The sequence below is a fragment of the Phaseolus vulgaris genome, chromosome 7, assembly GCF_000499845.2.
Source record: "Phaseolus vulgaris cultivar G19833 chromosome 7, P. vulgaris v2.0, whole genome shotgun sequence".
Lineage (NCBI taxonomy): Eukaryota > Viridiplantae > Streptophyta > Magnoliopsida > Fabales > Fabaceae > Phaseolus > Phaseolus vulgaris.
In genome coordinates, this window is record NC_023753.2 from 15,831,702 (window position 1) to 15,843,850 (window position 12,149).

Consider the following 12,149-nt stretch of genomic DNA (forward strand, 5'->3'; position numbering starts at 1 on the left):
CAAGTTGACATGGGTCTTATCCTTTCACCTCCAAGGTGTTTTCCTTCCTTATCTTTTTCATTACCCAAGGTTCCTATTTCACCACCATCTTGGTTAAAAAATGTTAGGGATGATTTGTTCATACCTCCTAATGGTTGTCACCATTTAAGAGGTCTTTTTCCAAAACATCACATCATTCCCAAACAAATTTTTCCAACTTGGTCGATTTATAGAACCTCCTTTTCTGAAATCCCATTATTTACAAATGCTAAGTCATGTTTACATTTTTCTTCCACTTTTAATTGTAAAACTAAACTGACTTTGTTATATGCAGGGATTCAGAATTCGTGGACGAATTCTCTCCAACTCGAGGAGTATGATGAGAATCAAATAAAGGAGGTTTTTATTAATGGAGGAAGAGGACATCCACCCTCACATTTGAAGTTCTTCCTTCTAGTCTTCTCAAAATTAAAAGAAGACATAAAATAAAGATGAGGCCCAAGCCCAAAGCCCAAGCCCAAGCCCAAGAAGGCCAAAGCCCAAAGAGCCCAAGTCCATCCCATGAGGGGCAAGGCCAAGCTTTGAAATACTCTTGTATAGTTTTAGGAGGTGTGGTTATTAAATAAAGGTGTGTGAAAATGTAAAATAAAGTCACATTGTCCATGTGACTTAGGAGAGTGGTGTATGTGTAGTTTTTGGGAGGTGTCATAGTAGAAAAAGGTCACACCTCCCATGTGACTTGTTTTTGGTGGGAATTTCAAATGAGTTTATTTGAAATTTCCCACCTATTTTTCAGCACCTTAGGCTATAAATAGAGGTGCTTCCTTTGTAAAATTCAGATTTGAATTTTATCTAAAGAAACTATACTCAAAATTGGAGTGAGCATTTGGAGAGCTTTGAGCTTCTTCTCTAGTCTTATCTTGAAGGACCATGGTTTCCTCAAGTGGCGGCTTCCACACTCATCTAGGAGCATCCATTCTTCTAGTGGCGTGATCATCCAACCATTCCTCCATCTTCATGAGCATTCTCTTCTCCTTCCTTTCTTCTTCTTCAATTTGTTCTTATTGCCTTGAGTTTTGAGTTGTTTTTGTTTCGGTTCCTTTAATTTTCCAGCACCTATTTTCTGTTTAGTTTTTAAATTCTGTTCGGTTCTTTTGTTTTGAAGTTCAATTCTGTTCGGTTTGTTCTTTTCCTTCTCCTTTGTTGATTCAATTTGACAATATTTGGTTCATCCAAATGAGTTTGGGATTTGGTACTTGTTTTGGTGAGTTCTTGATCTTAGAACTATGATCCAACTTCTAAGAAAGTGCCTCTACATTTTCCAGCTCAAGGTGATTCCTCAAAGTGTCAAGAATCTTGTTCTATGTGGCTATTGGAATCACATCATCGACGCTTCCCCGTTCTCTTGCCCAGCAGGTAGTCCTTCAAGAAGTCGCTGTTGACCAAATCGTCGAGTTGGTAACCCAGGGCCAAGCACGAATCAAGGGAGTGACCAAAACTTTGGTGGAATTCACACCACGCGTCCGGTTTTGGTCCCAACACCTTGTCTGAGACTTTCTCAGGCACCTTAAGCCTGGCAGCTATGTTGGGAATGGTGATCAGGTCTGCCATCCCCATGACGAACTTGTACCTCGGGGGGCGATTGAACTCCCTAGGGCGCCCTGGACCCTTCCCCTTGTTTTTCTTTGGATCGTAAGGATGGCGAGTCCTTTGATCCTTTTTGGCCGTCGCCGTCTCCAGCACCCTCTGCGGCTGAATTCTAGTTTGGGCCCGTGGCCTAGCAGGAGCCACGTTCCCTCTCTTTTTTGCAACCTCGCTCTTGTCGGCGATGTGGGCCACAGCGAGTCGCCGAACTTCAGCAAACGTGGCGGGGTGGCCCCTAATCAGCGCCTCGCTAAAAGGTCCAGGCAGTACGCCCTTTTTGAAGGCGTATACCAACATCTCCTCGTCCTTGGCAGGCGAGCGGACCATCTGTGCTCCGAAACGATTCAGATAGTCCCTGCGGGACTCTCCCTGATATTGCCTTACGTCGAACAAGTCGTAAGACACCCTAGGTGGCGCCTTGTTCACGATGTACTGGTCGACGAAAAGCTTTGAGAACTGCTGGAAACTGGTTATGTGAGTTGTAGGCAGGCTAACGAACCATTCCAGCGCTGTTCCCTGGAGTGTGCTCATAAACATCTTCCAATAAACTGCGTCTGAGCCTCCTGACAGCATCATCTGCGTGTGGAACGCAGTGAGATGTGCTTCAGGATCCTCCACGCCGGTGAAAGAAGCTTTCACAGCTACCACGCTCGCAGGGATCACCGTGTCCGTGATCGCCTGAGCAAACGGCATCGGAAAGACGCGTGGCGACGATGACGGTGTAACTTCTTCATCGGTTGCGCGTCCTCTCTGCTCGTGAAGAGCTTGACGCAATTCCTCAGTGACCTTGCTAAGTTCCTCGTTTCTGGCCTGAGAGGCGACCAGGTCTTCGTGCATCTTCGCTTGCTCGACGCGCGACGCCTCCACATTCTCCGCGGGACTTGGACGCGTACTTCTCATCTTTCTCATGAAATACCAACAGATCAAACTCCAACGACCAGAACCTTCACCAGCGGAACGATCGATCCAGCAACCAATCGGTCAAAACTTCTTTAACTCCAAAGAACTTCCAAGAACGCAACCGCAACAGCAACAGCACGGGATTGATTCGGATGTCCAAACCTCCACAGAAACTCGCAATCTCAACACGAACCTCCTGCTTCTCCACTAAAACTCCCGATTCACCGATCGAAGACTTGAACGAACGGTAAAAACCTCGATTTACCGATTGAAAACTCGCACAAACGGTGAAAAACTTCAATTTACCGATCGGAAACTCAAACAAACGGTGAAAAACTTCGAAAATGGTTGCACCAGCACACAACCACACAAGAACTGCAGAAACTTCAAGAAACTCACGCTGTGGATGGGAAATACGTTTTACACGGCCCCACGGTGGGCGCCTGATGATCCTGCCGGTTGACCTGAGTGCAAGAGTCTTGCCACGTCAAAGGTCTCTCCTCTTGATCAGCTTCGCACCACGTTAGCCTTTGCTCCTCACGCCTTAATTCCTCGCAAGAACCTGAAGAACACAAAGTGGCGCCGCTGCAGCCGATCGCGCTCCGACGCTCAAGTCAGTGACGGAATCACCAAAAACTCAGAGAGAATATCTCAACTCAAGGAACCGTACGCAGTGAATCTCAGTGTACTAGAAAGTATTCTGAAAGCGTACCTCTAAAGTCTGTTAAGTGTTCCTTATATACCTGAGCATTTTCTCTCTCCTGAAGGTTACACCTCTGGACACGTGGCTCACATCCAACTATACACGTGTCGCTATCTGGAGCCTCCTCCACTTGAGCGTCGCTTCTACTCTTCAAGCCATTCGACTAAGTTACCCATACAAAGAGTAACTTGGTGCACAGCTTTCCTTGGAGCGCGACCCCCTTAAGTGGCGAGTACGGGGTGGCACCATGCACACCTTCTCTGTGGTCTCACCTGCCGCTATCACGATCTGCTTCACTTGCACACCATGCATGTTCTGGGAAACTGTTCCCTTGCCCCGACCTCTGGCTAGGGAATGATCATCTGATAACCTCATCCTCCACTGCTGCGTAACAAGCATATCACTAGTCCCCTGTACTTGTACCCTTTGGAAACCTTAAGCAAGCTTTCCTGATCTTTCGGCGATGTGCCCCTTTCGGCGGTCTCTAACCACCTGATCTCCTAGTACTCACATATGGCGACTATGACGCAACTCTGGTGACCGCCGGTTACACACACTAGAGATCGGAGAAGGCCAAGTCAACGATCGGCGACTACATAGACTTCCCGATGTACTTCCCTTCTGTCAGCCAGGTGTCCCGTTCAACACGCCTATATTATCGCTTGCTGCCACGTCATCACTCCCGATTACCTGATCGGTACAGCTGTCACAATAAAACAACCGATTGTTTCTGCAAAACAACCGATTGTTTTTCCTCTGGCATCTTTGTATAATGCTGTCAAGTTTGCTTATGCATGATTAAACCATATCTCTTTTTCAAATCTTGCTTTTGGACAAATATACATTGGTTGTGCCTCAAAATCTGATAATAAAAGATTATATCCACTTGTTTTCTTGAAAGCTCTATGTCATGTTCTATTCTTGAAATGTCTTTATTGTTTGTACTGCTACACTACTCTATTATCATTCTGATTTTTGCTTTGTACAACCCTTCTCATTGTCTATTTGTAGATCAAATAGGGGGAGTTGTTTATGCTTGATTTGGTTGTATAAGATAGCTTTAAAACTGATGCATTATGTTGTTGCTTCTCTACACATGAAAGCACTTGATTACTTCAATTTATCTGGTTTTTCTGCTAATGTTGTATTTGCAGAAAACTGGTTTGTGTGTGTCTTGTTATCTTGCTGCTATACTTGCTTTGTATATGCATCAACTCCGTGTTACAAGACCTTTCAAGTACAGGTGCTATGATGAAGAATGATCAAAATAATGCTTATGGTTCAAGAGCATATACAACTTATGGTTCAAAAAGCTGTTATGATTTCTTATGCTTGATTACAACTATTTCTTTTCTTTCATAACCCATTATGAGTCAAATATGCATTCTTTGTGCCTCTAAATTAGATCATAAAGAGATATATTCTTTGTTTTCATTGAAATTCAAAGCTTTTTATGAATAGCAACCACATTGGTGGTCATGGGGTTGATGAATATTTGTGAATGTATCTTTGGAACGTCTAGAAGGTTTGCTCTTAACAGAAAAAAAAAATATCTCTACCAAATCCACCTCTTGAGCAATCATTTAACAAACTTGAATTTTTGGATGAAGAAAAGATAGGGGGAGAAACTATGGTCTCCTTGCTGAAATTTCTGGGGTCTATGGTACTTTGATTCTGCTGCTGTCATAACTCTGATACACCATAGATTTTGCTGCAATTCTGATATGGTATCAAAGATTTGTTGCTGCAATGGTGCTGCTACAACACACAGGTTTTCTGGTTTATCATGTTGCTGCTATATGCTGGTTTTCAATGCTGGAAATTTTGTTCTTTGTATCCCTTCTTTCATTCTATTAGAGAAGACAAATAGGGGGAGAATGGTGTAGTTTTATGTGTTGTAGTGCTGCTGCTACACTATGATGTTATATGGTTTTATCATGGTTTAAATTTTGTTGTTGCCATGCTCTTATTCACCATAGTTCTGCTGCACACAAGTCTCATTTTGGCACTGGTTTTTATGGTTATGTGACTGGTTTTTCTACTTCAAGGCTTATGCAGAAAATTGGTTTTGTGTGCCTTGGTATCCTGCTGGTATACTTGCTTTGTATATGCAAAAATTCTGTTTTGCAGGACCTTTCAAGTTCAAAAACAACAACACAAACAAACCAAGGATTTGTCTTTATCAAATAGGGGGATATTGTTGAACGAGATGCTTTGATGTCTCCAAATCCAAGAGGAAAGCTTGAAGACCTTGCTGCTAGGTGTGTGTGTGTTGTCTAGTTGTTTGAAACTTGTTAATTCACACCTTAAGATGATCCAAGTTCATTTGAATCTTTAACCTTTTGAAAAGATGAGTTTTCTAAAATGCTGTTGAAATTTCAACAGGTTGTTTGAAACAACAAGTTGTTTTACCTTAGCAGTTTTTGAAAAAGGTTTTGAAAAGCTTGACTTTGCTGTCAAGTCAATTCAACCAATTGTTTCGACAAAACAATCTATTGTTTTCCTGAAAACCTTAATAGAATTATGTTAAGCGGTTTTAATATGTTTTAAATGATCCTTACTAACTTGGCTCCTTTATTAAATGCTTTTAACCACTTGGTGGGTCTATATAAAGGTGGTTTTACGCTCCTAATCTTGGAGTAACAAAAAGAGTTTATCAAAATAGTTTTTCCATGATTTGAAAGAGCTTTGGATCATTCTTAAGAGTTTGGAATAGGATTAGGTTGTAATTCTGAAATTTAAGCTTTGTGATACCCAGGCGTATTCTATTCCCTTCTTCCTTGATTACTGTATTTTTGTAGTTGTGTTGCCAAGGAGTGTTGTGTGTTCTTGAGGTGTTCAAGATCAACATTCTTAGTGTGGTTTGCCAAAGGTAGTGTGTTTCTTGAGGGGTTCAAGGTCACCTACTTTGGTGTGTGATGTTTGTAATCTAGTTTTGATGGCATAGTGGATTACGCAGTGGTTTCTGGGGACTGGATGTAGCTCTTGGTGTAAGAGTGAACCAGTATAAATCTGTTTGTGTGATTCTATCTTTCCCTGATCTCACATATATCTGTTTTAAGTTGTTTTAATTAACTGCTGATAAAAACAACCGATTGTTTCGACAAAACAACCGATTGTTTTTCTGATATCATCTTAAAACAGTTTTGGGTATTGTTTTCCTTGATTCGTTTCTCTATAATTCAGCATTGATTTTCATTATACCTCCAAAGTTTACGAAAATCCCTCTTAAACAAGTCACCCTCCCCCTCTCGTTTAAGGCCATATATTCTAACAAGCTTATCCACAGTTTTTGACCTGGGCTTTTGTCTTCAAAGAAATAAAGGAAGACATCCACTGATGGTAGATGGCTGAAGTGGTGACATAGGATGGAGAACGCCCAAACAAACGTCCAGCTATTTAGGTGTAGTTGGGCAGGGGTAATGTTGATCTGAGTAAGGAGAGCTCGTTCGAAACTGACAAAGGGTAGATGGTGGAGTAAATAAATCAGAATGGTTCCTCCGGGTCCAATGACTCATCACAGCAGAAGGGTTCGTTTACCCTACAAGGCACAACCCTCACGAATTTTCCGTGCTCTCTGCCAAAGATACGAGATTTGTGGCAACTCTCACTCTTCCTATATAACGCTATACTCTTGTGGGTGGTAAACTTATAGGTTTCCTCTAAGAGGTTACTAGGGGCCCAGGGGTATCGGGTTTTGTAGTCAGGGGTGGGATAGTTTGGGGTTGGTTGATCCATCTTACAAAATCCAAAATAGAGAAGAGAAACAAAGGCAATACTCAGAAAAAAAAATGTGTGCGTTTTGAAAAAACATAGCAGATAAGCAGGAAAGCAGAGAACGATGATTGTAGGTGCAAGAAATGTAAACAGTCCCAACACAGTTATAAGAAAATTAAGAGCATCGAAATGATAAGACAAAAGTGGTTACAGGATAAAAAAAACGTACCTTGGAATGATTATGCTTCGAGGGGACGAGGTATTTGGAAGAAGGAAACAAAGCGTTCAAAGCAGAAACGCTCAAAGAGATATACGAAGAGGGAATGAAATAGTGAAGGGAGTGTAAAATTTAAAGGTTAATGTATAAGGGGAAGCACAAGCGGCAACGTTTCCCAACCGCTGATCTGGCCACGTGTTCGCCGGTGGAGAAGTATGGTGAAACGTCACCTCGATGCACTGTGCACGTTGTTAGAATATATCACCTTAAATAAGAGGGGAGTGAATTGTTTATAAAAGTTTTTCGAAAACTTTGAAGGTAAAATGAAAACCAATGAAGAATCACAGAGAAAGAAACTAAGGAAAGCAATGCACAAAGTTGTTTTAGTTGATTTCCAGAAAATCAACCGGTTGTTTTTGTGATTCAACCGGTTGTTATTATCAGCAGTTAATAAAAACAACTTAAAACAAACATATGTGAGATAAGGGAAAGAGAGAATCACACAAACAGATTTATATTGGTTCCCTCTTACACCAAGAGCTACATCCAGTCCCCATAAACCACTGGGTAATCCACTATGCAATCAAAATCAGATTACAAACACCACACACCAAAGTAGTGACCTTGAACCCTTCAAGAAACACACTAAAGTCAAGTTTTTCAAAACCTTTTGCAAAAACTACTAAGGTAAAACAACTGGTTGTTTCGAAATTTCAACCTGTTGAAATTTCAATAGCACTTTAGAAAACTCATATTTTCAAAAGGTTAAAGATTCAAATGAACTTGGATCATCTTAAGGAGTGAATTAACAAGTTTCAAACAACTAGACAACACACAGACCTAGCAGCAAGGTCTTCAAGCTTTCCTCTTGGATTTGGAGACATTAAAGCATCTTGTTCAACACTCGTCTTATCACCCACTGGGCACGTAGGTCGCCACGGGCGAGCAGTTAGCCTCTTCACTAGAACAAGTTCCAGCTCGAGCATGGGGGGCTTTTGTATTGGACTAGACTTCGGACATCGGCATCGACATTGAACATCGGCACCTATGGAGCAGGTCGACTCGGTCGTCTGGTCGCGATAGTGGGCCACGCAAGTGGACCCCAGATATGCGTGTGTTGAAACCTGTATATAAGAAAGGCCTAGTTTGTGAGAAAGTTCATGCATGAGGTGTGTATAGTACATTCGGGTCTAGCACAGGTAAATACTCCCTGAAGACGCCAAGGCCCAAGAGCGTTAGGGCTTTCAGGAAAATTTGCATGCATGATACGTAAAGGATTAGGGAACGTACAAAACAGATGGCCCCCACAGCGTTGGTACATGAGTTGGTACCCTAGCGACCATGCTGTTGAGATTGTGCACTCCAAAGAGGAAGATTTTGTGCGGTTGTTAGGCTAAGATTGCGCAACAACGTAACATAATGTCCTCCTAGTAAACCTAATTTCACTAGAGATAAAGCTCTGGTGAGAGAAGGGTTGGGACAATGAGTTAACCTAAAAGCAATCTATCAAAGGAAGTTGAGATCCCTGGTAAAGGTACACCGTTTCTAAACTTGAAACTATTTTACTTACTCATTGTTTCTGTTCCGTCCGGTTGACCGGGACGTCTTCGTGCGTGGCCTCAATCGTCAGCTAAGGTCTCCTTCTCACTGAATGCCTGCAACTTTCCTGCAAAAAAGAGGACAAAGAGGCGCCCTAGCGGCCGTTTGCACTCCGACGCTCAAGTCAGCCAGCAAGAAACACCAAAAAAAACGGTCCACCCACGTATCTGAGCACCGCGTGTAGCACTCTGAAGGGTGGTAAAAGAACTGTGTATATGTGTGTGTGTTGTCCCCTTTAGGCAAAAATATTCTCCAGTCACTTGTACGTAATCCTCAAGCACGGGCAAGCAACCAGAGAGTTTCTCCTAAATTTGCCAAAGGTTCCAACCCTTTTTCCGACATTCTCAGCGCTATTTAAACTGCCCCAGCATTTAAAGCGCCTTAAAGCGCTTTTAAACTCAAACATAACGCGCTCATTAAAGCGCTTAATTATGAAACGTAGCGCATTTAAGACGTTGAAACGCTCGGGAGCCATAATAGTACCTGAATGCCAAAAAGGGAATCTGTGTTGAATATCTTTAATTACCTGGCACCTGACTAGAGGGTGTTTCTATTCCGGTATTGCTGTCATACACGTGGAGGGCCTCACGACGCCATGACCCCATCCGGGGGCGTTTCTGCCCATCTGGGGACGTTTCTACGTGTGGGTCCTCCTGCTTGGGAGTGCTACTGCGCTAGGGGTGGCTTTTTGGGTACCAACTCATGCCCCCAAGTATCTAGCCACTTACTCTGAGAGCGTATCTGCCTTCCTCTCACACCCTGCACCCGGTTATCCTGGGCGTGACCTTCCTCTTGGGTCGTATCTGTCCCGAAGGCGTCTCTGGGGCGGCAGGGGTACTTCGCGAGTCAGGCCGCCCTTTACTGATACTATTGCTATGGCCTTGGAGCCACATTTTCTTTCTCTTTATTACTTTCCCGAGATATCAGGACCTGAGGCTTTCCCACGACGTCGTTCCCTCCATGGTCTTTCCTACCCATGGGTATCGGGGAACCACACCGTGATTGCCTTGCTTTTACACTGTTTAATCTGGCGACGCCCTCACCAGGGCGACGCCTTCACCTAGGCGACGCCCTCACCTAGGCGACGCCCTCACCTAGGCGACGCCCTCACCTAGGCGACGCCCTCACCTAGGCGACGCCCTCACCTAGGCGACGCCTTCACCTAGGCGACGCCTTCACCTAGGCGACGCCTTCAGCTAGGCGACACCTTCGCTTAGGCGACGCCTTGCCTTAGCGACGCTTCCTCTTGGCGTCTCTACATCTGGGCGACACCTCGAGCTGACTTTGGCTTTCCTGTTGTTGACTTTGACCTTGACTTAGTCAACGCCCTGATACGGGACGGTACACAAGCCCCCCAGTCTTAAGCCGAAGACTTGTCTTCAGCGCAAAGACTAGAGCCTTGCCCCCACCATCCACGTGCTTTCTTGATGACGTGTCATTCTCTGCTGACTCAGCAAATTTTCGAATTACTGACGCGACATTATCTGACCCATAGGGGTATTCTTAATGACCGATTGGACATTCCCTGCAATGGGGATGATTACACCTTTTGGGCTACCCTTTATCGCGCGCCACGTGGCCCATCGCGCGGACCTCCTTTAGAGACCTTCGCGCTTCTCTTTGAGCAATTGATCCTCTGACGCGTGGCACGATCCCACGGCCCTAGGTTAGCGCCTCTTGAGTTGCGAAATGTAACGTTTAAGTTACTCCAAACCCCGCGCTCACCCTACTGTTACATTCATTCGCTCTGCAACTCCGCACTGTTCATCGCCTTCGAAAACCTTTTTTCTCTGCAACTGCGATTCTCTCCTTCCTGTGCCCTTCTGCTGCCTCCATTCCAATAGCAAAGGTATGATCTCGGATACTCACGACCTTTTCCCTTCGTCGCATTAGATTGATTTATTGAACTGCCTGGGACTGTTGTTATTCACGTATTACTGCATTTCTCCGCTTCTTCTTCCTCCTCTGATTTTTCTCGCGTGGGTGACGCTTCCTGGGGTTCTTTCCCCTTCTTGCCATGGCTAAACTTGCTAAACCCTTTTTCCTCTCTTCTTTCTCCAGCTATCTATTTTCACCATGACGCGCGCGAACGCGGAGCCTGATTCTTCCCCTACGACCCCCAAGTCCAACTACAAAGCCTTCTACCCCTGGGCCTCCGATGAGCTCCTGAGTGAACGCACCAGCCTGACTTCTTTCCAGGACCTGGAAGCTCACCGGGGGGATCCCCATTTGTACAGCTTTAACGCCTTCTGCCGCACACACGACGCCCACATATCCGTCCGTCCCGGCAGGCCTGGGGAACCTGTTTGTTTGGACGACAGACCTAGAAAGGGGAAACCCTTCTTCTTCATGTACCAGACCGTGTTCAAGCGCGTAGGAGTGCGTCTCCCGTTCACTCCCTTCGAACGGGAGCTTCTTACTGAAATCAACACTGCCCCCGCCCAGCTTCATCCCAACAGCTGGGCATTTGTGAGGGGCTTTCAAATTCTTTGTGGATACCTGGGCATTCCTCCTTCCGTAGATGTCTTCCTGCATTTTTTTGAGGTGAAAAAACAAGGGAAAAGCTTCTGGGTAAGCTTTTCCGGGATCGCTGGCAGGATCCTCCTCTCCCTCTTCCAGAATTCTTACAAGAACTGGAAAGGGAAGTTCTTCAGGGTGTGCTGTGCCAAGCATGATCCCACAGCTTTGGATGGCTTCCCCCTTTACTGGACGGAACGCCCCAAATTGCTCAGGGCCAAAACCCTGGAAGAGCTATCCCCCGCCGATAGGGAGGTAAGCAAAGCCTTGGCGGGGTTGGGGATCGTCTTTGATACCTTGAAGCTGGTCGCTAGCGAGTACAATGCCCACGCCCTGACCACCTATTTTGGTAAGGGGCTCTCCCCTCATCTTTCTTGCTATGAACAGCCTGCTATTGATCGTTTGTTTCCCCATACTATTATGCTTGTTTTACACTTGTACCATGTTACTTGCATTTCACGTCTCTTCGCATATCGTGAATTCGCATAGCTGTTTTAATACTAATCCTTGCTGTTTGGTCTGCCTTGGTGTAGGATCGGTGATGGGCGTTTCCAAAAGAATGATGTTGGCGAAAGCACTGAAGGAGGCTCGTGCCGCCAAGGCAGGCGCCTCCTCCAGCCCTACTGCCAATCCGATTCTCCCGCCGGCTCTGACGCTGCCGCCGCCAGTCACTGCTGAAGGTGCTTTTAGCCCATCTCCGACGTCTCCTCCTGGCTCTGACGTGCTTCCAACTCCCAACTCCCCTTCGCCTATCGCCGCTGTGCCCCTAGCTGCGGCCTCGTCACCGGCTCCAACCCCCCTTGACAAAGGAAAAAGGGTTTTGGAGATTCTGTCAGATGATGAGGAATCAGGAGGCGTGGCACCCTTCAAGAG

General features: G+C 45.1%; 1 protein-coding gene across 1 annotated transcript; it reads right to left on the reverse strand.

Moving 5' to 3' along the window:
- Positions 1–1,362: 1,362 nt before the first annotated feature.
- Positions 1,363–2,460, reverse strand: LOC137829123 (uncharacterized). The gene is made up of 2 exons (XM_068635917.1): positions 2,050–2,460; positions 1,363–1,950 (listed from the first exon to the last, which is right to left on the reverse strand). Exons 1-2 carry the CDS (start codon positions 2,458–2,460, stop codon positions 1,363–1,365), a joined length of 999 nt encoding a protein of 332 aa, XP_068492018.1.
- Between the last annotated feature and the right edge of the window lie 9,689 nt (positions 2,461–12,149).

Coding starts and splice junctions, on each gene's coding strand:
- LOC137829123 (XM_068635917.1), bottom strand. CDS start 2,460: ATGCACGAAGACCTGGTCGCCTCTCAGGCCAGAAACGAGGAACTTAGC. Junction 1,951..2,049: donor TTTTCGTCGACCAGTACATC/GTGAACAAGGCG, acceptor TTCGGAGCACAG/ATGGTCCGCTCGCCTGCCAA.